The sequence below is a fragment of the Entamoeba dispar genome, genomic scaffold (genome assembly GCF_000209125.1).
Source record: "Entamoeba dispar SAW760 scf_1105229458855 genomic scaffold, whole genome shotgun sequence".
NCBI lineage: Eukaryota > Evosea > Mastigamoebida > Endamoebidae > Entamoeba > Entamoeba dispar.
Genome location: NW_001853401.1, coordinates 38,706 through 65,728, shown reverse-complemented (window position 1 = coordinate 65,728; position 27,023 = coordinate 38,706). Strand labels below are relative to the sequence as shown.

Genomic DNA, 27,023 nt, shown 5'->3' with positions numbered 1-27,023 from the left:
TTACTCTCTTGTATTTCACATAATTCATTTTTAATATATCATAAATAATAATAATAATGTTTATTAATATCAATAATCATTGATGAATAATTAGAAATATTTTTACTTCTTCAATTAAATAAATTCATCATTTATTCATTTTTATTTAAAACATTCACTATAATATCAAACCAATAATCATAAATATTTAAATACATTCATATCACATCTTTTATTCATTATTCTTTCTTTTTATCTTCTTTTCTTTTTATCTTTTTTTATTTAACTTTCTCTTAAAATCTTTTATTAGTGTTTATTTGGCTAAAATTATATTATTTTCAGTTAATTTTATTTAATAATAGAATTAAGTAATCATGCAGAATATGATATTCATAATAGAATTAACATGAATACTGAATCATTTAAAATTAATAAAAATCAATTATGATTTAAATTGCAATCTCTTGATGATAAAGAATGAACAATTAATAGTTATATATTAAATCAACAGAAAGAAAATACACAAAATATGTAGAGTCATATTATAATATTAATAAAGTATATGACACTGTAAATCCTGAATTGGTAATAGAATCATTAAAATATTTTAATGTAGAACGTATCATTAAGACATTGTAGAAAGTATAATAAATAGATGGAAGACATCAATTTATATAAATATAATAAATATAAATGATATATTAAAATGATGAATTTTACATTATAATTCATTGTCAACTCAACTTTTAATATTTTTGGAGTATCAAAGAAATAAAAAAATTGATATTAACAATTATTACAAGTACTTTTTTCAAAAGATATTTGAAAGATAATTACTGTGCTATTAGAAAATCCTTTCATTGTTTATTATGAACTAAACTAAGCCATTTAATTAAAAGAAGTTATTGTGATCCATGACTATTGACTATATATTCTTTTACTTATGATGTAATTTTTATCAACATTTACTTTAGTGTTAAGTACATACATAACTTTCAATTATTTTCTTTAAAAAAGATTGTTGTTTATTTTTGAAATATTAAATAATTAAAAAATTCTTAAGAACTAAGAAAGAAATATTTAAATGATAGTTATTTTCATTAGTATTTTTATTTCTATTTGTTCTGCTCAATATTTAAGACATTGCATGTACTTTGATGAAGAGTGTAAGAGAATTAGTTCTTGTGAATTTATTGAATTAAATGCTTGTTTGTCTATTCCAGACCCTAAAAATACAATTGAATATTTCTATTCAAAAACTGTTCAAATAGAGAATGAAGTTGTTAGTTATCATTTTAGTTCAAATGAACTTTGTCTTAATAAAAGTTCTATTCCAAATCAAGTTATTACAATAAAACAATTAGGGGTTTGCATTAGTGATGAGTCGATATATATAATAGATACTATTGTTGATCAACTTGATGGCATTGAACAAGGGGCTGTGGGGTATTTAAGTAATGCAACATTTGTATTTTCTAATGACAATGAAACTAAACCATGTTCAATGTTATCGACAATTCAAGTAATTTATAATTCATGTGTTGAGGTAATGGAAGGAACATATTCAAAAGCAATTATTATTAATAATACACTCACATTACAAACATTTAGAGACAAAGAATGCACAAATCTAGCAATGACAAATATTGAAAGTCCTTGTGGTTCATGTATAAAAGAATATTTTGGAAATGAATTAATAAGATATGTGAATGTTCATTGTTATAAAAAAGAAGAAAAGAATGAAACATTACCAAAACAACAAAAAGAGTTATAAATTACATTTTCTTTTTAAATAAAATAACAAATTGGTTTTTTTATATAAAAATAAAAAATAAAACTTAAAATTATTTAAATTATGTTATTCCTTCTTTTCTTGGTTTCTAATTATTGTATTCATGCAAAATTATTAAGGGAATGTGCTTATTTAGATGAAAACTGTAAAGAAATTATTGGGTGTGAATATAGAGAATTAGAAACTTGTTTAGTAAGAACAGAACCAAATCCTAAATCAAAAATTTTAGAAACAATATCATTTACTCTTAGCACTGATGGTAAATCATTAAGAACTGACATGTATACTGGTAATGATCATTGTGAAAAAACAAAAGATAATTATATGAACAATTTAATTCCATTAGAATTAAATACATGTACGAATGCTAATCAACCTCCTTTTAGAAAAATAGTTAGTATAATCGATTCTTTAGATAGTGATGAAAGAAAACCAATCGCTTACTTTACTAATTCTACTTTAGGACTAACTGAAAAAGGATTGTGTGATAAAGTAACAGTTATTGAATCAATGTTTAGTGGTTGTACTTCTTTCCCTGATGGAACATCTGCTATGTATCGAATACATAATAATAAATTATTGTGTGAAGCTTTCAATGATAACCAATGCATTGCTTATCGTGACACTATTTTAGAACAACAATGCGAGACGTGCTTTAGTGAAAAAATTGATGAAGGAGTTTATCAATACAGACAATTACATTGCGGTTCATCACTTATTGATAAAGTAAAAAATATTGACAACACTATTTTAAACAAATCTACAGAAGAAAATAAAAAAGAAAATGATGAAAAACAAGTAAAAACAAAAGAAGATCTTTAATAACTTATTTTCCAATTATTATTTTTTGTTTTTTTTTTTTGTTTATGAATAAATAATAAATGGATTTGAATAAATTACATTAATCCATTTTATGAAACTGTTTATTCAACAAAAAATAAATAAAAAATTAAAAAATATCATTAAAAAAATAAATAAATTAATAATTAATAAAATTAATTATTTTGAAATCAACACGAAATACTAACAGAAGAAAGAATTTTCAAAAACGCTACTAAAATAAAAAAATATGAAACAATTAGAGAATTTATAAATCAACTAAAAAAAGGAACTAATAATTATATTATTTTAGTGAATGAAAGCATTCCTTTTTGTATTTATTTGTGTTTGTGCACTTGCTGAGAAGATTTGTTCAACCCATTTATTCATGGTAAAACCATCTTAAAGCGAATGAGAACAATTAAAAATGCCAATAGAAGAAATGAAAGAACTTTATTAGCTCTTGAAAATAGAGAAAGAAAAATTGAAAATGCACTAGATATTTTATACAATGATATGAAACTTGCAGTCGATATGGCAGATAGAATGAAGATAGAAACCCAAATTGATAAATTACATAAAAATATGGATAAAATTAGAAGACAAAAAAGAACTGTTTTAAGAAGAATGAGACAAATGGCTGATAAGATTGCCCTTCCTGATAGAGATAGATTAGTTAGAAAAACAAGAATTGAGCATAGAGTTGGACTTGAAGAAAATACTCATATTAGAAGAGAAATTGAACACAACCAAAAACTCCTCTTAAAGGAAACTCAATCTCTTGCTCATAAATATGCTAAGATGGCTGCTGAAATTGCTTCAGAAAAATTAGTTAAAACTATTGATCATAAGAAAGAGGGTGATATATTAAAGGCTAAAGAAAAATTCAGGAAAGTAGCTAAAAAAGCTTATAATAAATATTATAAGAAAATTGTTGAAAGAATTGAAGAAGTTACTTCTGAAGGTGTTAACAATGTTGATATTAAGATGGTTTGTAGATCTGCTATCGATGGATTAATCAGAAAACTTGAACACCAATATTTAACTTTTGTCAGATCAAGAAATGAAGCTAAAAAAGAAGCTAAAAAAGTCCTTAAAAAACCATTAAGAAAATCTATGAAGACTCTTAGTAAGAAGTTCAAGAGTACAATAACTAAAAAGACTGAAAAACAAACAAAAAAAGAAGCCAGTAAAGTTACTGACAAAATTGTTTCTAAGAAATAATTAATTTCTTATTTTGGGTAAAAAAATTGTATTTTCTTCAATTAGAAGGTGTGTTTTTTATGACAATAGTTTATGTATTGCATTAATGTTATTTTTCCATTTTTATTTTGGTCTATTTCTTTAAACACATGAAGAATTTGATTAACATTAACTTGGTATTTAATTGCCGAAGAAAGAAAGTCATAAAATGAAATAATTCCATCATGATCTTCGTCTATTTCATTAAAAGTATCTTTTAATTGAGATTCCATTTAAATTCTTTCTGAAAATAATTACTGAAAAGTATTGGTCTTTTCCTTTAAAATATGAGAGTAAGAAAAACTTAATTACTTTTTAGAGCACAAACGCTTAATACACTTTAGATTATAACAAAATAATTAAATTTGTTTTCTTTTAATAAAATTTTATATATTATTTTCAATCAATTTTTAATTTTTTCTTTAGCTTAGTATTTGTGAAATACTCACAAAAAAATTCTTTATTTCAAACAAAACTAATGTCTAAGACATACGTTTTGATGTCACTTCTAATCCATTTTTAAATGATTTAAAATAATTCGTTCTTGTTAAATCAACTACTTGTGAATAAACAATATCATTAAATTATTTAAATTTACTATCATAGTAATTTCCTTATTAATTTATTAGTACATCATAAAATCAGATAGAATAAAACAAATTATTATAACGTTTTGATACAAACCAGCATTACCAGTATATTATAATTCTTCTATTCTTTATTTTATAATTAAAAACTTATAATCTTCTTACTTATAATTTTTCTTTTATTTTTTTTTTTTAATAGTGTTATATATTTCATAGTTACTGTTACTTTAATTAAACAAATAAAAGTTATATATTAAATTATTGAGAAGATCATAAAATAAAAGAAAGCATTTAATATAATTTCTTTTAGAATTACTTGAAACAAAATTTTATTAGTTTTTATATTTTGTGTTTGAATGTAATTTTTTCAACAATATTCACAAACCACTGATTGTTTTACTCCTATGCATAGTACAACAACACTTAAGTATTAATCAATTAAATAATAATAAAAAGAAGCTGAGCAATAAAGAAAACAAAAGATAAGTAAAATAGTAATTTAAAATATATAATTCATGTTAAGAGTATGATAATTCAGAAACATAAAATAAACAAAAAATTTAGAAAAGGAGAGAAGTTTAAAAAAACCCTTCTTATTAAGCAAGAGAACTTCAAATAAATGAAAAAAGTGAATAACGAAAAATAGTAAAAAATTAATATAAAGAAGTAAAGAAAAATGAGAAGAAAAAGACTCAGTCATCAAAAAATACGAAACGACACGAATTCACACATATGAAAAGGTATAAAAAGATCAAGATAGAAAGAACTTTTATATAATGGGATTTACTAAAAAGAGTCTTGATCAAATTGATGTTAAAGACAAAAGAGTCTTTATGAGAGTTGATTTTAATGTTCCAATGGAAAAAGGAAAAATTACTAATACTAAAAGAATTGATGCTACTATTCCATCAATTCAATATTGTCTTGATCATGGATGTAAATCTGTTGTTCTTGCTTCTCATCTTGGAAGACCAGATGGACATGTTGTTCCAGAACTTACTCTTAAACCAGTTGCTGAAAAATTAGAAGAAATTCTCAAACATAAAGTTATTTTCTTAAGTGATTGTGTTGGTGAAGAAGTTATTAAGGCATGTGCTGATCCAGCTCCAGGAACTATTATTTTATTAGAAAATGTTAGATTCCATCCAGAAGAAGAAGGATCATCAATTGTTGATGGAAAGAAAGTTAAGGCTGATCCAGAAAAGGTTAAAGAATTCAGAGAACAATTAACTAAACTTGGTGATGTTTATGTTAATGATGCATTTGGAACAGTCCACAGAGCACACTCTACCATGGTTGGTGTTAATTTAAGTCCAAAAGTATCTGGATTCCTTGTCAAGAAAGAACTTGGATATTTTGCTAAAGCATTTGATCATATTAACAGACCATATCTTGGAATCCTTGGAGGAGCTAAGGTTGCTGATAAAATCCCAATTATTAATAATTTCCTTGAAAAAGTCGACCAACTTATTATTTGTGGTGGTATGGCTTATACCTTCCTTGCTGCTTCAAAGAATATGAAGATTGGTAAATCACTCTTTGATGCCTCAAAGGTTGAAATGTGTAAAGAACTTCTTGCTAAGGCTGAAGCTAAGAAAGTTGAAATTCTTCTTCCATTTGATTTTGTTGCTTGTGATAAATTTGGAGAAGATGCCAATACTCAAATTTGTACTCTTGAAGAAGGAATTCCAGAAGGATGGGAAGGTGTTGATTGTGGACCCAAGACTTCTGCTTTATGGAGAGAAAAAATCCTTGCTGCTAAAACAATTATGTGGAATGGACCATGTGGTGTATTTGAAATTGATAAATTCTCAGCTGGAACTAAAGCCCTCTGTGAAGCTGTTGCTGCTGCTACACAAGCTGGTGTTTTGACTATTGTTGGTGGTGGAGATACTCCAACAGCTCTTAAGAAATTCGGTCTTGACAAACAAGTCAGCCACATCTCTACTGGAGGAGGAGCATCACTTGAACTTTTACAAGGACTTCCACTTCCAGGTGTTGCTAACCTTGACGATGCTGAATAAAGAGAATTAATTCAATTTATTCTTCACAAATTTTATTTATTAAAAATTATAATAAGATATAAATAATTTTTTACTAAAAAATAATATGATATAAAATATTTTTATTAAGTTTTGTAATTTCAAATTAAAATAATTTTCAGTGGGTTTTGTATATAATGTATTTTATATTTTTGATTCACTTGCCAACGAACTATTTATTTTATATTCATTTATGTCTAGAAGGATTAGTGTGTCTTCTCCATTTTCTAGTAATAATTCACCTACTTACCTTCGGCAATCATTTTTTAGTGTTAAATCGTTATCATCACATACATTACACGAACATTGGGGTGTTATTTGGGGATCATTTGAAACAATTGTAGGACAAGTAACATCAAAAGACCTTCTTTCTGAAACAAGTTGGAAGATCTCTCAAAAATTCAATATGAAAAAGGGAAATGAGATGAGTCATGTCTTTTTATTAGATATCATCTCATATCCTGAGATGAATGGCAAACAACTTATAATGGAATACTTTGAAAATACTCAAGTAATTCATGACATTCATAACCGAGTAAAAAATTATAGTATGAATCAATATTATAAATCAATTCCTTTAAAAACTTCGATTCATATTGATCGACCAACTGAAATTAGAATTCAAACAACACATATTCCAACATATTATTATTATGAATTTGGTAAACGAATAAAAAATGGAGAAGAAGTTGATATTATAATATTTACATTACATATTCCTTTTATGGTAAAATCACCAACAGGATATCCAGTAATTATATTTAGTATAGGAATTGATTTACCAAAAGATATTATTAATCATAAAATGTTTCATGATTCGCTTTATGATTATATAAATCGTATATTTTATTATTACCAATTAACAAATTTTACTCTTAATAATGAAGATTCAAGTAAATATTTAATTGAACAATTATATGTATTAACTGATAAAATAGATGAGTTTATTCATGTATTTAATAATAAACAACAATTTATTAATATATCAATTCATACAAAAAATACTACAAAAGAATATACTAGATTTTTATGTTCTATAATTTCTGGTTATATTCAAAGTTATTACACTATTTGTATTCCATTTTCAACTAATACTATTACTGATATGAGAATTTTATTAGACCCATTTGCCTTACCTGCAATTCAAGACTTTCATTCTAATAAAATGACTATTGACATAAATCCATTTTTTACTCTTCAATTTGTAACTAAATTTGATCCATCACAATACTTTCAATTTCCATTTCCAATTTGTTTAATAGATTCTAATCAATCTATTGTTCAATCAATGAAAGACATTGATACTATTTCTTATTATGGATCAAGGTCTTCATACTTTCTTAATATTATTAATAAAAGATTAAAAGTAAATACCAATGTAAATCCAATCAACCCTATTTCATTTTTAACTCCAATTGATCATTGTTTCTTAATAGAAGATTTTATTAGACAATTTGTCAAATTAATTGATCAAAACCAATTAAATGTTGCTTTATATTTATTACAACAAACATCAAATTTTATGATTATTAGAGGAATGAAATTATTTTATTTTATTATTAACAGTTCTTTTCCTTTTGGAAAAAAGTTAATAGAACAAATTCAAAGTTGTTTAGATTTAGATAAAGAGGATATTCAATTGCTCATTCAGTTATTTAAATTTGACCAACCTTATATAGTTTCAAAGGTTCAATTATCGGTTATTTCAATTCTTCAACAAGACTCACAAATAACTCGTAACTTTTTTTAAATAATAATTGATGTGTATTGTTTATTCAAATTTTAATTATTATTAACATTAAATTTCAAACAGAAAAAAGAAAAACACAAAAGATCTATAAAATTTCTAATTAGTTTTTGAATAATAAAATTTAAAATGGAAGATGTTAATGAAATCTTATTAGAAGAAACAATTCCTATTCTTTGTGGTGTTCAATATGATCCTAGTATTCCTATTAACTCTTCTGTGTATCAAATAGTATCAAATATTGAAGAAAAAATAAGAAATTATATAAATCCAAAAAGATTATATCAAACATTACAATTATTAATAACAGAAAATCCATTAAACATATCAAAATTATCTAAATCATTTTCTTCTGAACTTGTTAAAAAAATTAAAACAAGTAATGAAAATGAATTATCTGTTATATTAGGTTTATTAGAACAATTATTAAAAATTAGATTAACTACTAAAGATTTCACTGATTTATTTCATTTATATATTACATCTAATAATTGTAATGTTGAGATTCTTTCATTACTTAATTCTTTGGCTCGATTTGGTGGTCCTGAAAGATATTATGCATTTCCTGGATTTCTGACTTGTTTATATAAAACTATAACTATTGGAACTACTGATAATTGGGGAATTTCTTTAACATTTAGATCAAGAGGAAATGGTGTTATATTATCAATTCAATCTCCTTCTATTGGAATTACTATAACTATAAAAGAAGGATTTCTTTATATTGAATGTGGAATTAATACACCATCTTTAATAACAACTCCAAATAAAAATGATTTACAATTGAATAATAGACGTGTTGTTAATGGAAAATGGTATAATTTAATAATAATTCATTCTAAAAGAGAACAACGTCTTGTTGTTGAAATTGAAAAAGAGAATTTTACTTTTTCTTTAAATTATCCAAAAAATGAAGAAGCAATTATATCTATTGGTGGAATATCAAGTAATCCTAAAAGTTATTTTACTGGTGATATAACTGATGTAATAATACTTCCAGAAGAAACAATTATTCGATATGATCAGAAAGAATTAACTGAAGATATTTTACTTTTTGATTGTTATAAAATATCAAATTTTACACCAATTGTTACAATTATACGTGAAACACCTGGTGCTATTATTAATAGAATTGGAGGTATTAGTAAATTGCTTATTTTATTAAATCAAAAATATAATACAAGAGCATTAGAAGATTGTGAAAAAATACTTGATCTTTATTTTAGATTATTATCCACTTTTAAAATGCTGAGACAAGAATCTATTGAAAATAATGAAATATCTACTATATTTCAAACATTAATTAATTTAGCAGAAATAACAAAAGAACAAACATTTAATGAAATAAAAAAATCACAAACTCCAATTGTTAAGGAATTTATTTCTTTTGCATTAAGACTTATTAATTCTCATTCTTTTCTTTCTATTAGAAATCTTATTCTTAGACATATTTTTGATATTAGGTGGTGGCCAAATGATTCACTTAGAGTAGAATATGTTAGAGAATTACAAGAATCAATGAGTCATACTGTTTTAGGAACATTACCATTCAAATTATTTGAAAAATTATCATATAGGAGTTTAATGTTATGGATTCTATATGACGATATTCCAGAATTTGAAAAAGAAACTATTCCAAGAGCTCATCTTCAATGGAGATGTGGATATATTCAATATATTACTTCAATTATAATTAAAGACGTTTATATTGTTCAATATTTTATGACTGATTCATTACATCTTCTTGATACTGCAATTCAAACAAATGATTTTAATACAGAAGCGTTATTAATTTATATGTATGTTTGTATGGTATTAACTTCACAAGGAGAATTAAGATCTTTTATATCAACTATGTTAAAAAAGAATAAAACTGCATTATTCTATCTTTATATTCAAAAAAATCCATCATTTTTAAAAGGTAATATTGAAAGACTTTTGGCTTTAATTAATATAGAAGTTAAATATAATGTTATTGTTGATGCAATGAATTCAACACGTTTAACACCTTTATTATATCAAATAGCTATTGAAAGTTCATTTAATATTATTAGAAATACATACATTGATACTACTACAACAGGGTATTTATCTTCTAAAGGATTTCTTCTAAATATGAATCAAATGAAATTAAAACAAGATTTTCTAACACCATTTCTTAAATCATTAAGTATTGCATTATCAAATAATTTATCAAATAACATGGTTGTATTAGATATTATATTAAATGATCTTGTTCAATGTTTAGAAAATCATGTTATTTGGAAGTATTTATTAAAAAGTAAATATTGGATAACAATATTTATTGACATGGCTGTATCTTTGGTATCTTCAAAAGAATATAATATTTTACAAAGACTACAAAATATTTTTGCAAGAATAATTGGAATTGCGTTTCAACAACAAAATGTGTCATTGGAAAATATTATTTGTTATTTATTATCAAAACTACAAAATAAAGAAAAGTTTTATATCATATTTAGGAGTCTTCTAAAATGTCTAGTTAAAAATGTTCTTTGTCAATTAAATAATGATTCAAGAGATAAAATGGTTGTTCAAATGATGTTATTATTTAGTGACTTCTTTTGTAGAACATGTAGTTATGGTTGTGATACTGCATTACCTCATTTTGAAGAAGATTATGAATTAATAACAAAATGTTTAGAATATCATTATCCACAACCAAAATTATGCAATTCTAAAGTAGCATCAATGCAACACGTTTTTATTGTTCATTTAATATTATGTCAACTCCATTCAATTGCTTTAAAGAATAATAATATTCCTTTGTTAAGAAAAACGCTACAACTAATTCCTCCATACCTTGTTCAAAGACCACAAATTGAAGGATATGATAGTTGGGTTATTTTCCATCTTTATGATATTGTTAAACAATGTAATGATCCAAGTGTAAGAAGAGATATCTCAAATATGACGTATTTATTAAACCTTAAACAACAAACTCCTATGGAATTGGATTTTAAAGGAATTCAATTATTTGGAAAGGAATTAGTTTCTTTCTATAAAACTCATGAAAATGGATTAAAAGTTCAAGCTGATGTATTGAAAATTGAAGAAAATAAACCAAGAAATAATACTTCATTTGTTTTTAAAGAAGTTCAGTATCCTAATCTTGATGTTGCACCAATGGATTATAATAGATTAGTTATGAGTGACACTGATATTAGACTTAGATTATTCACCTCTAGTAGAAGAAATTGGTCAAATGCTCTTAAATCAAATATTCTCATTGATACTGTAACTTCTAATACTTTTAAATTTGAAGAAATTGGGTTTTCTGAATTAAGACCAATTATTATATTGAAACCTGTTTCTATAGATGAAAATAAGATTAGTGTTATTACTCCATTAAGTCTTGAAAAGGAATATAGAGAAGTTCTTGAAAAAAAGAAAGGTTTAATTCATTTTAAATCACTTACTAGTGATGAAGGAATGGATGGAGTTCTTATTTATTTAAGTAAGAAAGAAGTTGCTAAAATTTATATTAATGCTGATAACCTTCAATTAATTATCAAAACACCATCAAAAATCGATGAATTTGGATTAAATATTATTACAATGGTCATTTTGAGAAGAGAAGAATATATTGAATTATATATAAAGTATCACCGTCCATTATTGATTCATATGAAAGATTCATTGAAATTTTTAAATAATTTATCTCACATTACTTTAAACCATCAAATACAAACAGTTATCTACATTGATCCAATTAAAGCATTTAACCAATCAACTATAATTAAAGATTGGATTAATGGAAGAATGAGTAATTATATGTTTATAAATCAACTTAACTTTTTTGCAGGATATTCATATAATGATATTAATAATCATCCATTCTTTCCTTGGATCGATACAGCAATGAGTTGGGAAACATTGGTTTGTCATATTGTTGATCCTTCAAAGCAGTATTTGTTACGAAATGATTTTAGTTTGATTCCAAGTCCTAGTCCAGAAGTAAGAAAATCAGTTAAACTTGAACCAGTGGATGTTTGTTGTTTGTTATATTCTATAGTTCCATTTATTTTATTGTTACCATTTTATCAAGCCCAAACCTTGCATGGAAAAGCTATTCGTTCAATAGACCAACTGTCTAATAGTGCTTTAGTACCAGAAATTTATTCATATCCTTTATTAATGTCTTTAGAAAGGTTATACATATTAAGGATGACGCTCGAAATGGCAGTTTTATCAAAGGAGTTGCATAAATGGTTATTAAAAGCCTTTTCATTATTAAATGGATTACCAAGGAAAAAGTATGAATACGACTTTAGTGGAATCTTTTTAAATCAAGAAGGAATTAAAATAAATGTTCTTCCAACAAATAGTGGAAGTATTCTTACTGTTGGAGAAGAAGGGTTTTCAGTTAAAACTAATAATTCTGGATTTAATGAAATTAGTATTTTTATGAGAAGTTGTAAAATGAAGAAAGTAGAAGGATTAAATAATATTGACGCTATTTATGATGGTAATGAAATTATTATTATTGAACTACTAAATGGAAAAACTATGATTAAACAAAAAGGAAGTGTTGTAGATGTAAATGGAAAAATTATTAGTATTATAGATTCGAAAAAAGGCACAATAGAATATGTTTTAAAAAATTCTATCGGAGTAGAATGGAAATATTACAATAACAATCATCAAAATACTATATTAAAAATAGAAGAAATTCAACCAATACAAAAGGCTTTTATTTCATCAAAGAAATGTATTGTTCTATTTACAGAAAACTCTTTTTATTGTAAATCTATTTGTGGAACAAGTATTTATACAAAATCATTTATTCCTCATTTATTCTCTCTTTCAGCAAATGGATTTTCTTATTATGTTTATCAAAATACACTCCATGTAGAAACTCTCAATGGTATTCACAAAGAAATTCAATTAAATTTTGATTATATTTCAATGACAACATTAACATGCTTATTTTTAGACTTCATTATTCTGGCACAATCAAACCAAATTACTACTTTTGTTTTCCTTGGAGATAGATTTATTTTATTAGAATCTATTCCATTTGTTGATGGATGGATTATTACTAATGTCCAATCAAATTGTTTAATTAATGATGACCCAACAAATTGGACCTTTGTTGTAAATTGTGTGAAAGATAGTGCTAATTCTTTTGTAGTTTATTCCTTGCATTATATTACTTTAAAATCTAATTAAACGGGTATGCGTTCAAACAGGACTTAATTATCTCAATGCAAAATCTTTTAATTATTTTAATTTTTATTTTCTCCCAGTATGTTGGTATTATTTCAACTATTATAATCTAATTTATTAATTATTTGTTTTTTATTATATTTTTATTTCAAAAATCTTTCATTTTATATGACGATTTTATCATTCTAAACAACCTTTTTATTATAACGGTATTTTATAGAAAGCATTAGTGACATGTATCAGAACTGTTTGATAAAGAGAATTATCTTTAAAAAGTATTAGTGTTATATTCTTTTTTTGTTTTATATGATAAAATCTTTTATTTGTATTTATTACTTTCAAAAATTGTTTCTTTATTTAAAATTCTTGAACAATAAAACTTTATTAAAATAACCAAAAAAATAAAAATAAAAAATAAAACAAAAATTTAAATCTTTTATTTATTATAAATCGTTTTAAAATATTGTTTTATTTAATAATGATAATTTACTAATTTATTTCGTTGATAAAAGCAGTTGGACTTGTTTGAGTATATGTTGTAGATTCAATAAACATATCTAATTCTTGATCGCTATTTTTTGTTGTACTGTTTAAGATTTGGTTATCTAATGAAGGTGATTGAACTTTGTTTACATGCAAATGCTTTCTTTTTTTATTAAAATAATATTCTTGAAGTAATTGAGTGTTAGTTGGTTTTATTCTTCTTTGGAAATAAATTGATACAGTTTGAGGTAGGACAGTGATCACAATAGAAATAATAATCATTAAATAAAACAAAGGTTGTTTCAGTGTAAATAACCATCCCCAATAAGATATATTTCTCACAGACATTCCAGGAACAAACATAATGATAGTGTAAAGAATAATATATAATAAAATACTTCCTAAGAACGATAACATAATTATATGTCCACATCGTTTTGTATAAACGAACATAGTTACATAAATCGAGAAAAGACTGTACGTTGTGACTGTAACAACTGTAAAAGTAAATCCATTTACTTTTCCATCAAAGCTTGTCACGTCTGATGGGGCAATAATGAAATAAAATATAACAAAAAAGAGAATTGACTGAAGACCACCATATAAATACCATTCAACAAAGGATTTAATTTTGTACTGTTTATCAGTAAATGTTTCTCTATGAGATTTTGGATATCTTTTAATGATTTCCCAAGGAAGTTCATAATCAAATAAGGCAATAGCAGCTGGTGGTAGTGAAGTAAAAAATGTATTAAAACAAGTCATAACCCAATCATCATAGATAATTTGACAAGTAAAATTGGATATTGTAGCAAACCAAATATCCATAAGGAAGAATGCAGCATTCTTATAAAAACAAAACTTAATAAGAGTACTAATTTGATATTTGCCATTTCTTCCATAAAATAAAATTAATTTAGTTAAATGTTTGAATCTTCTAATAGCAAAATCTGCAGTAATAGCAGCTTGATTTCCTTCTTTACCATAGATCCCAACACCAACATCTCCATGAGTAAGCATTGGTATATCATTTGCACCATCTCCAATTGTAAGACATTTTGTTTTTGTCATTTGTTTTACACATAAAGCAATATCTGCTTTTTGTTTTGGACTTACCCTACAACAAATAACACTCTCTGCTTTTATAGCAAGAGGTTTAAATTTTTTTTGATATTTAATAAACCAATCAATATTATTTTCATAAATAACAATTCCAAGTGTTTGGTTTTGAATTAAAGAATTATCTTTTATTTCTTTAGAATCATACAATTCTTCTAATTCTTGATCTAAATGTTCAACAAATTCAAGTTCAGAAGTATGATTAAAATATATCATCTTTTGACCAGAAACAAATAACCTACAACTTAGTCCAACACTAATAGCTGTCTCCATTTTATCACCAGTAATTACCCATATTTTAAGTCCAGCTTCTCTTAGCATTGAAATTGTTGATGGAACACCTTCTTGCAATTGATCTTCAATAGCAGTTACACCAATTAATTCTAAATTATTTTCAAGTTGTTCATATAATTCCATTTGTTGATGTCTGACATCATTTGCTAAAGGATCAATTGAGTCAAACTTTTGTTTCCATTGAATAATTTCTTCTAAAGTAAAAACTCTTTTTGCAATAAAAAGTGTTCTCAACCCTTCACTTGCAAAATTATTTGCATGATCTTGTGATGTTTTGACAAGTTCTTTTGAATTATCATCTAATAATTGAATTATAACATTGTCAGCCCCTTTACAATATAAAACATATAATCCATCTCGTTCTACTAAAACGCTCATTCTTTTTCTTGAACTTGTAAAGTCTATTTGACATATTAAATTGAATTGTCGATGTTCTCCTAATACATCTAATGAAATATATTCTTGGGTACGTTCTTGTAAAATTACTCCATTTTTCTTTGAAGCATCACAAAGTGTTTCTTCATCAGGAGAAAATGAAGAATAACTATAGTCTCCAATATCTGAACGTTCTATGGTACATGAATTACATAGAGATAAACAATAAAGAAAATCAAGTAATTTTGGATTATCTACAACTCTTGTTTGAATACTTCCTTTAAGCACATTGTGGTATATTTCACCATAAATACTACACTTACTAAATTGCATTTTGTTCTCACTATTATAATTGAGTTAAAAAACTTTTTAAGTTATTTAATTATAAAGAAATACAAACGTTAATGTCCCTGTTTTATCGCTTAAAATATACTGGACCCCTCCCATTTCTTCAATCATTGAACAATTATTTGTTTTCATTCCAACAACTTTTTCTGTACCTTCAGAATCAAATTCTTTAATTTTAAAATCACTGTCCATTTCCATAATATTTCCTTGAATAAATCTACACACTTCTATAGTAACTCCAACTGATATTGGAATAGTATATGATATTAAATTAAAATATCCAAAGAACTTTTTTATTGAATATGTCATTGTAGACCATTGTGGGTCAATTGAATGAAGATACCAATACCCTTCATCTTGCACAACATTTTTATATTTCCAACTAGCAAATCCTGCCATAACACTACAAAGAAGTAATTGAAAGAAAACAGTAGAAAGAACAAATTGATTTAAACGATAGTCTAATGTTGAGTTCTTATTTATTGGTTTTGAAGAATTTAATGTTTGTTTAGTATATTTTCCTGTATAACATACTATAGCAATAACTTTATCAGTTTTTCTCAAAACAGAGCCTTGTAATAAAAGGTTTTTTGAATCTAATGCTATTGTATTTTCTCCATTAAACTTAAAACAACCTTTAAAGTCGTTAAAACTAGATGTAGGAGTTCCACATTCTAAAACCCCTTTAAAGTCAAGTGTTGAGTTTTCTGAACTTTTAGATAATTGTTTGGGTACATAAATTGTTTTCAATGATGTCTCTCCATCTAATGCAGCTGTTTCTACTTTACAAATACCATCAGGTAATGATGAATAAATAGGTACACAATCACAAGGTATAATTTCATTCTTAGTTAAAACAACTAAATCTCCAACAACAATATTCTTAGATGATCTAACAGTCTCTATTCCATCAGTAATAATAGCAAACTTTTTATTATTAAATTCTTCATCTGCACGATGCCTTTTTAAGTCTTCAATAATTTCTCTTATTGCTGAAACACAAAGAACGATAATAATTGGAATAACTGCAGTAATTGGTGTTACTGTAGAAATAAAAGGAATACAGCTAATTATCATATTAATTAAAAAATAAACATTTGTTAATAATTTATATTGGTAATATAAAAACTTAAATAAGAAAGAAAAAATAGAATATTTTGTAGTAGACATTTCATTATTTGGAAATAACTCTTTATTTCTTTTATGTTGTTGGATGAAAATAGGTGGATATGAATCTAAACATTAAGTTAGCTTTCAATCACTCTTTATATAGAAAGTACACTTTTCTTTTTAACAAACTATTTCTATGGTAAATCCAATCCAGTAATTTCATTAAGATATTTATTAGATAAATATTTTAATTAAATCTTTATATATATAACAAAAATAATAAAATTTTTGTTTTTTTATTATTTATTTATTAAACTAAGATTCGAAGGTAGCACGTCAGAGACACCACACAAAACCCTAAAATATTTCCATCCTTCGATTCCCCCAGTTATGGACTGGTTATGACGTGCCTTGGTGAGGTAATGCACCACCCAATACTAGATGGTTATTTTTTTATTATGACTGATTATTATGGAGGCATTATTTATAAGGATTATTATTTATAAGGATTATTATTTATAAGGATTATTATTTATAAGGATTATTATTTATAAGGATTATTATTTATAAGGATTATTATTTATAAGGATTATTATTTATAAGGATTATTATTTATAAGGATTATTATTTATTACTATTTATTAAGGATTATTATTTATTACAATTTATTATTTATTATTATTTATTATTATTTATTATTATTTATTATTATTTATTATTATTTATTATTATTATTTATTAAGGATTATTATTTATTAAGGATTATTATTTATTTTGATATGAGACTATTAAACTATTATGGTGGTAGTATTATTATTAATTAGGACGCAACACATTTATCAACGATAGATTTGGGCTGAGTACATGGTGTGTTATCAAGAAAAAGGGATTCTTTAATTGGTGTCGATGATAAAGAAGATAGGCCATAGTCTCATAGTGGTTATGGATATATTCTTCTAATAATAACACATAAACAATGAAGAGTTTTTTAATACTCATTTAATTCAAAGTATAAATCAAGCAGCAACTTAAATGAGGAACCATTTAAGTCGAGCGTGTTTGAAAAAAGCTTTATTTCATATGAAATAAAGCATGTTGAAGAAACTGGTTTTTGCTCACTTCTCAACATGATGAAAACCTAAATACAGGTAATTCATAATTGATTCCTTTTTCCTTATTTATTTATTAAACTATTTGTATATTTTTTTGAAGTTTCTTTTCATAAACATAAAAAATTTATAACATTAAAAAAAGTTATAAGAAGTTTATAGAATTTTCTGATAAACAACAAAAAAATCTTTTTGTTACTAATCTAATAAAATACCTTCATTCTCATCATTTCTCATAAATTCTAATTCTTCATGGTTTTCAAGTGAATATGGACTTCCCGTTGAAATTGACCCTTTTCTTTTCTTTGTGTTAATAACATACGTTGGCTTCTTTGTGTCTGATGACAAAGAAATATTAAAACGTTGAACAAATGAAGAAGAACGACTTCTAGAACGGGTTTGTGGTGAGAGTAATTCCTCATATGCTTCTGGATCTGCTTCTCTATCTTTGCTTGATCCTCTGCTTTTACTGTTATGTCTAGACAATGACCTACCAAATATACTTTCATGTTTAATTTCATCACCTTCAATAATGTCTTCTCTCTTTCTACTAGAAGATCTACTTCCTTTACTAATAGACAATGAAAATCTTCTTTTAGGTTTCTCGTATGTAACTTCACATGGAATAGTACTTACTTCAATTACTTTAATTGTTAAATCAACTTTTATATATGGTTTAGTTGGTTTATTAGTTGGTTTTTTAGTAATAAGAAATTCAGAGTCAATGCTTTCATCAATTTGAAAAAAATACATATACGATTCTCTAGCTAACACAATGTACTTATCATCATAAACTTTAACTAATGGCTCTTTATTAAATTTAGTTCTTAATTCATTGATCTTATTAACATATCCAATGAATTGAGGTGTTGGTGGATAAAAATACCAATGGGCTTTAGAAATATAATCAAACCCCTCAGTAATTTGAGGCCTATCTAAAGGAGATGCATATGCAATTTGTAACTGAATTCTTCCCATTGTTTCAGTTCGTTGATGTTCTACTGGATGAAGGTAATACCATTTCTTAATATTAGAAAAGAATTTCATTTCAGTTAAATCAAGTTCAATAACACCTAATAATTCTTTACTTTCATAGACATAAATTAATACATTATTTCTTTGTTGATCTAAATTAAATCGTATTGGGACAGGGTCAAACTCAGCATCAACCCCTTTAGCAACTGATGATTTAAGTTTAGTTTTGCCAAGTAATATTTCTAATTCAATACCTTTATCTTTTCCAACACTTTCTGCTTGAATAGGAATAATAGAAAGTGATCCTGTCACACCTTCTATAACGTGTTGTGGTAATGGATTATCTCTTGGGTCATGCCATGAAGTTTCATTAGTTAGGGTATTAATAAAATATCGTTCATTTCTAAAATAACCACAACTCCATCCTTGAGGTAATAATGTTAATTCTTCAGGATATGTTTTATCACAAATATGTTTTGTTGTTTTATTATCATAAACAACTCTGTTAATGTGGTCAATAAAATAAGGGATATTAGAATCAACTTCTCTAACTTCTTCAACTCCTTCTTTAAAGTTAATTTTAGGTGGACTAACTTTATGGGTCCCATAGAAATTCTTTTTTTTAAAGGTTAAATGAGAATAACCTAATGATGTAGCATACTCTACCATATTCTTTCTGTTCAATGGAAGAGCAAATACCTCTATTGGTATAATCATTCCTGATTCTTCTTTAGAACTAAGACTTGTTCCTGAAACTTTGAGAACAACACTATTTGTTAATGAAAATGGGGGTGCAATAACTGTAGGAAGTTGTAATGGTGAAATTGGTATATAAAGTTCAAGAGTAGTTACTCCTTTACCCACAATGTGTTTGCATTGAGAAAATATTCTTTTGTCCATTGCAGAATTATTTTTTTTTAAAGCCTCCAAAACAGACTCACAACTAACAAATAGTTCAAGGGATTTATCCATTTTATTTCTAAAAACTACTTGGCCTTTAAGAATATCTCCTTGTTGAACTTTATTTTTTTCTAAAGAACATTTAATATTAAATTTTTCTGTATCATGTTCTAAATCAATTGGGTTATAATCGTTGATAGTGCGTTGAGAATATAATAATGGACATTCAAAGGGTTGAGATTTATGTGTTGTAGAATCTTCTTCTTCAACTAAACCAATCATTTCCCATTTCAAATGGCAATTTCCCATTACAACGGTTACACAACAATTTTCTGGTAAAACAATTTCAAATGGAAAACGATTTACTCCAGGTGGATATTCAGTAAATCTTCCATCTTTAATACTGTAATGTTCACTAAAACATTCTGTCTCAACACTTTGAAATCCAGTATCATTTTTAAGCCAATCACCCCAAATAGAAACGTTTGATTTTTCTCTAGCGTCAATTGATCCACTATTGGTATAATCAGGATATCTACTTATTGTTCTAAATAATACTTTAACTTTTTTAATAAATACAGGGCGTTGTGTAGTTACTTCAACATAACCATTAATTGGTTCTCCAATAACTCCTTTGTTGCATAATGTAATATCAATTTTCATTTAGCCTGATAAAAGTTAATATTTTTTAGTTACAGCAGTTAGTAAGTATTTAAAAAGAGAGATAATTTAAGTTATGTATAACATAATTTAAAATGAATAAATTACAATCTAAAATTCTGAAATCTATTTGATATAAAAAAAGAATAAATCCTCAATATATAACCTTATAAATTAGAACTCAGAAACGAATAATAATCAAATGACTGAAACAGATACCTCAAATGGATTTGGAAATAGAACATTTGAAAAACCTGAACAAATTCAACAAATGTTAGAACAAAAAGTTCCAGTTGATTTTGTTAGTGTAAGACCTGGTCCTTCTAATATGAAACTTACATATTTAGAGAGTTGGAAAGCAGTAGAATTATCTAATGCATTATTTGGTTTTGATGGATGGAGTTGTTGTATTACCAATTTAAATGTTGATTATGTTGATGTAGAAAAAGGTAAATTTAAAGTAGGGGTTACTGCTGTAATTCGAGTTACTCTTAAAAATGGAGTTTATCATGAAGATGTTGGTGTTGGAATGTCAGAAATGCCCAAAAAAGGAATGGCTATTGAACTTGCTAAAAAAGAAGCAGTGAGTGATGGAAGAAAAAGAGCATTAAGACTTTTTGGGAATTATCTTGGAAATTCTTTATATGATACTGATTATGTAAGAAAACTTGATACAAATCATAAAACAAATGATACTAATCCATTAACATTTAATTCTATTAGAAATATTAATAAAGAAATATTTGAAACTCAGAAAAGTATAGTAACAAATTTTTCTGTTGCTTCATCAAGTGTAAGTCATTCATCAAATGAACAACCTATAAGTCCTGTTGTACAAGAACAAACTCAACCATTAAAATCTACATCATTAGCAGATGTCAGTTCTCATTCTCTTGATATGGATATTGATGATAGTATCTTTAATTATATTTAAATTGTTAATAAATTGAATTCTTAAAACAATCAAATTTAAATTAATTTCTTTTTTTCTAATGGAAGATCCAATGATGGAGGAGAATGTTTTTTTGGCTCTAAAGAAGAATGAGAGGATAGTTCTATTAATGCAAGTTCTAGATATTTTCTTGGTAAACGATTTACTCTTCTATCAAAAATTGAATAAAATTTAATAAATGTAGTAGTTGACATATTTGGTGTTATTATACCAAAGTTAGAATTAACAATATCTCTAACATCATCATAAACATTTAAGTATTGATCTTTTAAATAAGATTGTTCTTTTTTAAACAAATCTAATTTTATTGATTCATCTAATTTAATATCTTTAACATTTAAAAGAAAATTATCAGGAGTATCTCCATATAAAATTTCTCTTTTATCACTCATTTCAATAAGAATATCTTTTACTTTTAATTCTAATTGTTTCTTTAATTGTTCATCTTGTTGTTGTTTTCTTTTCTTATCTTCATTTTTTTGTTCTATATCTCTAATATAAAATTGATATAATTTCTCTTGATAATATTTTGGTATGTTCATTAAATCGCATTGTTTATAAAATGAATCATTTGTCATTTCATTATTCAATTGTTCATTTTCTGATATACATTTTCTCCATTTTTCAATTCCTTTCTTTTCTTCAATAACTAACTCATTTTTCCATATTTCAATAATATCTTTATCACTTAATGTTAAAAATTCTTTTTTTTCTTTTATAATTTTAATAACATCTTCCCATCCCATTTCTATTGTAATAATTCCTTCTTGCATCATTTGGCTGAAAAGTTCTTCACATCGTTTTCTATTTTCTTTTCTTTCTTTTTCAATTCTAAATTTTTCTTCTTCTTTTAATGCCCCAACGTATTCATTAAAAATACCTCTAACTTCTTTCTTTTTCATTCCATCTATAATTTTCATTTTTTTCTTTGTTTCTTCCCAAGTTGATTGAGAATTAACTCCAATATCTTTAAGCATTTGAATCATTTCTTCTTTTTTATTTATACCTTCTTCTTTAATTTGTTTATTTTCATTCTTTTCTTTAAGTTGTTGTATTCTTTGAATAACTAATTTATATATCTCTGGTTGTTCATTAACAATTTCTCCAGTTTTTTTATTTTTATATACTAATTTTCCATCTTGTTCAATTTCTTTCCAAGGACAAGTAGCAAGAATAAGTTCTTCTGGTGTTTTAAAAATATCAGGTTTTTCCTCAGTTAATACTTTTGTTTTACAATTAACATAGAAAATCTTCCCATTATAACCAACACATTGAACCCATGACTCTTTTTGAGTCTGAATTGTAATTCTATATTCTGTGAGTGTTTGTCTAACGTCAACACTATTTTTCAAACATTCATTTAGTGGTAGAGGTTGTTGAAAAGCCCCAGGGAACAAAGTCATTCCAGGAGTGATCCCATAGAATGGTATTGCCATAGCCAGCTAAGTAATGATTTTTGAGTTCTTATTTTATAATTTTTCTTTTTTTATGTAATAAAATAGTTATTTATAAAAATAGTTTTGTTATTAGTTTTTGTTATTAAACAAATAGTTTCAGCAATAATTCAAATATTTTTTAGAAATATAGAAAACATGAAAATTTTCACTTTTACATTTTATTATCAACTTTCAGTCAATCGTTCTCTAAGATAAAAGAACCCTGCAGTTAAATAAATACCAAAATGTAGTACTTGAATAAATTCAAGAACTGCAAGAGTAATCATTACAGCCAAATCAGGATGTGGTTTTAGATTACAAATTTTATTATCAAGTTGTAAGTCTGAAACAGGACAAAATTCATTTTTATCATCAAGTTTATGACAATTAGTTATATTTATTTTATCATTATCCCAATTAATTAATGGACAATCCTTAAAAGCAAATACTTTTCCATTATATTTTTTTGTTGTATAAGCAAAACAACATTGTTCCTATTTATTATTATTATTTAATTCGTTTAAAAAAATTAATTCATTATCAAACTTCTTGTTCTTTTTCAATTCTTCTTTCCATATCACCACTTTTCCAAGTATTTGGTAAAATTCCACACCCAACAATTGATAAAATTAAAAAAATAACAACAATAAACATAGAAACCATTGCTCCTGCATATGCAATACATACTATTTTTAGTGTCTTCTTTTGCATGAAATAAAATGTCATCATAAGTACTCCAAAGAAAATAGGTATTATATATATTATTATTTTAAATATTAATGAGTCTCTACTTCCAAAATCTTTAAAACTACATGCAAACAAAATTCCACATATCGATAAACAAAAATAAAAGAATGTATATAATACTGCTGGTCCATGTCCAAAAAGAGTACTATGTTGAATTAACACCATTGATTGTTCTTTTTTGTTTTTAAATTAGTTTTTCTTTTCTTTTTTTTTTTCTTTTTTATTGTTTTTCTTTTTTTATGTTTTATATTACTTATTTATTCTTTTTGGAATTTATTAATTATTTTAACTTCTTTGTGTATTTTATCATTTAATCTTTACTCGAATGTTTTGAAATTGATAGTTTAATCATCGTTATTTATTTACTTTTCTTCGTTTGAAATATTTAAAATAATATTCTTTAACTTAAATAGAAAAAAAATTTTTATTGAATAATTTAAGAAAGATTTCCTTTATAAAACATTTGAATACATCAAATCTTTTCAACAAAAAGAAAGAAAAAAGCTCTCATTTTTTATAAAGATAACAAAAAATATTGAAATGAGTGTAATTTTTTTTTAAATCTTTATTATTGAGAACTTTTATAATACTTAATAAGATAATAATTGTCAGAAAGAAATATTAAAAGTTTTAATAGAAATACGTTTTAAGTAACACTTATGATAATTTAGTTATTTACATATAGAAAGACCATTATTAAATTATTTGGTTATGGCAGGTAGATAATAAATTTTCAAGTTTTTTTTTAGGTTTTGTTTATAGTTTAATATAAAATAAACCCAAAAAAAAAAAAAGAAGTAATAATTATTTAATAAAGGAATTCTAATCATTACACATAAGAATGTATAATTTTTATTTATTAGAGTACAAAGAGAATTTTAGATAGATAAAATAAAAAAGAAAACATTTGTTTGTTTTAATACAGGGAGATTATTCTATATGAAGAATAAAAGGATTTTATTAACTTAATCAAAACTTTTTAGAAATTAACTATTTTTGGATAAGAATTAAGAACTACAGAAAGATAACTTAACTCAAAGAAAATAATTTTAGTTGTCAATTATAGTTATTGTTTGGTGATGACAATCTGATTTACCTAGTGAACTAAAAATTGAATTGTTGTTGAATGAGTTCAAAGAAAGAGAAGTTTACAATTCAACTTACAATTAATAAAATAACATCTACAAATGAAACAGAGGAATTTGTACTTATTAAATGGAAAACTGGGAAAAATAAGAAAGGGATAATAAAAGATATTCAGATGAATCGAAATATAAGGAAAGACATATCATTAACGATGACACTAAAAAAAGTGTCTGAAAGTAGATATCAAACAAAAGATATTTGTCTTAAAATTAAAAAAGAAAAAAAAGTATTGGTTCAATTTAAAATAGATATTTCACAAGTTTTTAGACTTAAAAATCAAATTGGAGGATTTGAGACAAAAGAAAAAAATAAAAAAGGAGAAGAATATATTATTTCATATATCATTTCTATTCAAATAATAAATCCAAATAGTAATATTTCAAAAGGTACTAATAGTGTTATTACAAAAATTGATGAAAAAGAAGATGAAAAGAATTTTATATTATCAAGTGATAACACTCAAAACACTTCAAAAATTAAAACATCTACTTCTATTAAAAAACCAGTTAGAAACACTTTTGATGCAGAAAAAATTAAAGTTTCAAGAAAAAGATATTCAATGAAAGATATTAATATTGAACAACAAATAGGAAGTAGAAAGTCATGTTTAATAGCTAAACCATTTTATCTAATTGATGAAGAAACTATAAAAATTATTAATGAAATTACTTCAATGGATAATTATCGTGAATTTATGTTTAAAACATCTAAAGAATTTGCAGATCATTTTATAACTAGTACTGAACAAAGTAAAATAGTATTTGAAATAAAAGAAGAATTAAGTAAATTTACATTATTATCTTGTGTATTATTCTCTCTTATTATACAAAAGAATAATGATATATTATTTAAAGAATGTATTAATCAATTTCTAAATAATGATTATTCTTTCTTAGAAACTGAATATATCTTTATTTCATTCTTTGAAACTATAATACTTCTTAATGCAAAAAATAAGTCTAAAAGAGTAGAAATATGGAGAGAATGTACTGAATTTTGTACTTCTAAAACTTGTCTTATTGCAGATAAATTAATGGATAAATTAATTAAATCTTACCAATTTGAACCAAAATCAAATTATAAAGAAATTATGGATGAAATTTATAAACTAAGATTTCCTGATTCATTAAAAAATTTATTAGAACATATTTCATTGTATGCATTAGATGTAAAATTATATAAATCATATTTAAATAAATTATATTTGTCTAATAATGATGGTAATATTTTATTATCAACTATTTTTTCTTATGATTATTCATTTCAACAAATGCCTTTATGTCTTGAATTATCTAAACTTTTAATGTTAGATGATCCTCAAACACTTAAAGATGAAGATATTAGACTTAGATTATGTCCTCATATTTCATTAGATGATATTAAAACATTTTTATATCTTAATATCTCACCTCAAAGACCTTTATTTACTAAATCTTCTATTGATACAGTAATAAGAGAAATACAACAACAAAGATTTCTTAGTTATTCATTAATTCCACCTTTCTTTAAACAAGAACAAATAAAAGAATATTTAAAAACATCTTCAATTAAAGGTGTTTTAACATTCTCATTTAAATCAACACCTTTTGCTGATAAACTATATCTATAGTTCTTTAAACACTTATATTACATAACTTAATTTTTTGCTTGTTTTTTTATTTGTGATATCTCTTTTTCATTATTAAATCTTGGTAATTTAACTTCGTCAGAACTAACATCTTCTCCATCAATTATTTCATTTTCATTTAACAAAAATTCATCAATAGACTTCTTTATATCTTCATTACTCTCGTTTTTATTTTCTTTTTCTTGTTTCTCAATTGAATCTTCATTTTCTTCTTCTCTTTGACAATTTTCTATTTCTTCTTTTGTTCTAAAAAAATTATCTTCATTTAAATCAATGAGTTGTGGAAAGTTTTCAAGTTCAATAGAAGGGTTTAATAAATGTGAACATCCAACTTCTAATTGTCT

The 27,023-nt window shown here is 24.8% G+C and overlaps 13 protein-coding genes across 13 annotated transcripts in view, besides 34 other annotated features; 8 read left to right on the top strand and 5 right to left on the bottom strand.

Annotated features, from left to right (window-relative positions):
* Positions 1-7: 7 nt before the first annotated feature.
* Positions 8-257: a repeat region.
* A 44-nt stretch (positions 258-301) lies between these two features.
* Positions 302-340: a sequence feature (AT_rich).
* Positions 341-365: 25 nt separating this feature from the next.
* Positions 366-716: a repeat region.
* Positions 717-1,003: 287 nt separating this feature from the next.
* Positions 1,004-1,036: a sequence feature (AT_rich).
* Positions 1,037-1,063: 27 nt separating this feature from the next.
* EDI_158730 (uncharacterized protein) lies at positions 1,064-1,753 on the top strand (the record flags this gene model as incomplete). Its single annotated transcript, XM_001735059.1, has 1 exon — positions 1,064-1,753. One exon carries the CDS (start codon positions 1,064-1,066, stop codon positions 1,751-1,753), a length of 690 nt encoding a protein of 229 aa, XP_001735111.1.
* Positions 1,748-1,836: a sequence feature (AT_rich).
* EDI_158720 (uncharacterized protein) lies at positions 1,835-2,593 on the top strand (the record flags this gene model as incomplete). Its single annotated transcript, XM_001735058.1, has 1 exon — positions 1,835-2,593. The coding sequence occupies one exon, from the start codon at positions 1,835-1,837 to the stop codon at positions 2,591-2,593; it is 759 nt and encodes a 252-aa protein (XP_001735110.1).
* Positions 2,594-2,606: 13 nt separating this feature from the next.
* Positions 2,607-2,654: a sequence feature (AT_rich).
* A 52-nt stretch (positions 2,655-2,706) lies between these two features.
* Positions 2,707-2,761: a microsatellite.
* Positions 2,762-3,001: 240 nt separating this feature from the next.
* EDI_158710 (uncharacterized protein) lies at positions 3,002-3,814 on the top strand (the record flags this gene model as incomplete). The annotated part of the gene is made up of 1 exon (XM_001735057.1): positions 3,002-3,814. The coding sequence occupies one exon, from the start codon at positions 3,002-3,004 to the stop codon at positions 3,812-3,814; it is 813 nt and encodes a 270-aa protein (XP_001735109.1).
* A 362-nt stretch (positions 3,815-4,176) lies between these two features.
* Positions 4,177-4,252: a sequence feature (AT_rich).
* Positions 4,253-4,549: 297 nt separating this feature from the next.
* Positions 4,550-4,682: a sequence feature (AT_rich).
* A 513-nt stretch (positions 4,683-5,195) lies between these two features.
* On the top strand, positions 5,196-6,443 carry EDI_158700 (phosphoglycerate kinase, putative; the record flags this gene model as incomplete). Its single annotated transcript, XM_001735056.1, has 1 exon — positions 5,196-6,443. One exon carries the CDS (start codon positions 5,196-5,198, stop codon positions 6,441-6,443), a length of 1,248 nt encoding a protein of 415 aa, XP_001735108.1.
* A 27-nt stretch (positions 6,444-6,470) lies between these two features.
* Positions 6,471-6,580: a sequence feature (AT_rich).
* Positions 6,581-6,654: 74 nt separating this feature from the next.
* Positions 6,655-8,211, top strand: EDI_158690 (uncharacterized protein; the record flags this gene model as incomplete). Its single annotated transcript, XM_001735055.1, has 1 exon — positions 6,655-8,211. One exon carries the CDS (start codon positions 6,655-6,657, stop codon positions 8,209-8,211), a length of 1,557 nt encoding a protein of 518 aa, XP_001735107.1.
* Positions 8,002-8,024: a sequence feature (AT_rich).
* Positions 8,203-8,267: a sequence feature (AT_rich).
* Positions 8,268-8,297: 30 nt separating this feature from the next.
* Positions 8,298-8,339: a sequence feature (AT_rich).
* On the top strand, positions 8,338-13,401 carry EDI_158680 (uncharacterized protein; the record flags this gene model as incomplete). Its single annotated transcript, XM_001735054.1, has 1 exon — positions 8,338-13,401. The coding sequence occupies one exon, from the start codon at positions 8,338-8,340 to the stop codon at positions 13,399-13,401; it is 5,064 nt and encodes a 1,687-aa protein (XP_001735106.1).
* A 45-nt stretch (positions 13,402-13,446) lies between these two features.
* Positions 13,447-13,471: a sequence feature (AT_rich).
* A 27-nt stretch (positions 13,472-13,498) lies between these two features.
* Positions 13,499-13,547: a sequence feature (AT_rich).
* A 248-nt stretch (positions 13,548-13,795) lies between these two features.
* Positions 13,796-13,825: a microsatellite.
* Positions 13,826-13,832: 7 nt separating this feature from the next.
* Positions 13,833-13,898: a sequence feature (AT_rich).
* Positions 13,888-17,187, bottom strand: EDI_158670 (phospholipid-transporting ATPase, putative; the record flags this gene model as incomplete). Its single annotated transcript, XM_001735053.1, has 2 exons — positions 13,888-16,012; positions 16,070-17,187. The coding sequence occupies 2 exons, from the start codon at positions 17,185-17,187 to the stop codon at positions 13,888-13,890; spliced, it is 3,243 nt and encodes a 1,080-aa protein (XP_001735105.1).
* Positions 14,046-14,066: a sequence feature (AT_rich).
* Positions 17,085-17,176: a sequence feature (AT_rich).
* A 167-nt stretch (positions 17,188-17,354) lies between the features above and the next one.
* Positions 17,355-17,442: a sequence feature (AT_rich).
* A 3-nt stretch (positions 17,443-17,445) lies between these two features.
* Positions 17,446-17,663: a repeat region.
* Positions 17,664-17,667: 4 nt separating this feature from the next.
* Positions 17,668-17,818: a microsatellite.
* Positions 17,819-18,297: a repeat region.
* A 4-nt stretch (positions 18,298-18,301) lies between these two features.
* Positions 18,302-18,380: a sequence feature (AT_rich).
* A 54-nt stretch (positions 18,381-18,434) lies between these two features.
* Positions 18,435-20,774, bottom strand: EDI_158660 (uncharacterized protein; the record flags this gene model as incomplete). Its single annotated transcript, XM_001735052.1, has 1 exon — positions 18,435-20,774. One exon carries the CDS (start codon positions 20,772-20,774, stop codon positions 18,435-18,437), a length of 2,340 nt encoding a protein of 779 aa, XP_001735104.1.
* Positions 20,775-20,973: 199 nt separating this feature from the next.
* EDI_158650 (DNA repair and recombination protein Rad22, putative) lies at positions 20,974-21,705 on the top strand (the record flags this gene model as incomplete). Its single annotated transcript, XM_001735051.1, has 1 exon — positions 20,974-21,705. The coding sequence occupies one exon, from the start codon at positions 20,974-20,976 to the stop codon at positions 21,703-21,705; it is 732 nt and encodes a 243-aa protein (XP_001735103.1).
* Positions 21,691-21,760: a sequence feature (AT_rich).
* On the bottom strand, positions 21,741-23,159 carry EDI_158640 (uncharacterized protein; the record flags this gene model as incomplete). Its single annotated transcript, XM_001735050.1, has 1 exon — positions 21,741-23,159. One exon carries the CDS (start codon positions 23,157-23,159, stop codon positions 21,741-21,743), a length of 1,419 nt encoding a protein of 472 aa, XP_001735102.1.
* Positions 22,418-22,453: a sequence feature (AT_rich).
* Positions 22,524-22,575: a microsatellite.
* Positions 23,160-23,187: 28 nt separating the features above from the next.
* Positions 23,188-23,240: a sequence feature (AT_rich).
* Positions 23,241-23,344: 104 nt separating this feature from the next.
* EDI_158630 (uncharacterized protein) lies at positions 23,345-24,071 on the bottom strand (the record flags this gene model as incomplete). The annotated part of the gene is made up of 2 exons (XM_001735049.1): positions 23,345-23,653; positions 23,706-24,071. 2 exons carry the CDS (start codon positions 24,069-24,071, stop codon positions 23,345-23,347), a joined length of 675 nt encoding a protein of 224 aa, XP_001735101.1.
* Positions 23,655-23,694: a sequence feature (AT_rich).
* Positions 23,910-23,940: a sequence feature (AT_rich).
* Positions 24,072-24,099: 28 nt separating the features above from the next.
* Positions 24,100-24,145: a microsatellite.
* A 140-nt stretch (positions 24,146-24,285) lies between these two features.
* Positions 24,286-24,346: a sequence feature (AT_rich).
* Positions 24,347-24,687: 341 nt separating this feature from the next.
* Positions 24,688-24,722: a sequence feature (AT_rich).
* Positions 24,723-25,032: 310 nt separating this feature from the next.
* On the top strand, positions 25,033-26,661 carry EDI_158620 (uncharacterized protein; the record flags this gene model as incomplete). Its single annotated transcript, XM_001735048.1, has 1 exon — positions 25,033-26,661. One exon carries the CDS (start codon positions 25,033-25,035, stop codon positions 26,659-26,661), a length of 1,629 nt encoding a protein of 542 aa, XP_001735100.1.
* Positions 26,222-26,258: a sequence feature (AT_rich).
* A 26-nt stretch (positions 26,662-26,687) lies between the features above and the next one.
* EDI_158610 (uncharacterized protein) overlaps positions 26,688-27,023 on the bottom strand; it is a gene marked incomplete at both ends in the record, with an annotated part of 569 nt that continues 233 nt past the window's right edge. Inside the window, one exon of the mRNA XM_001735047.1 lies at positions 26,688-27,021. Within this exon, the coding sequence (XP_001735099.1) occupies positions 26,688-27,021 (334 nt within the window). The remainder of the gene's footprint in view (positions 27,022-27,023) is intronic.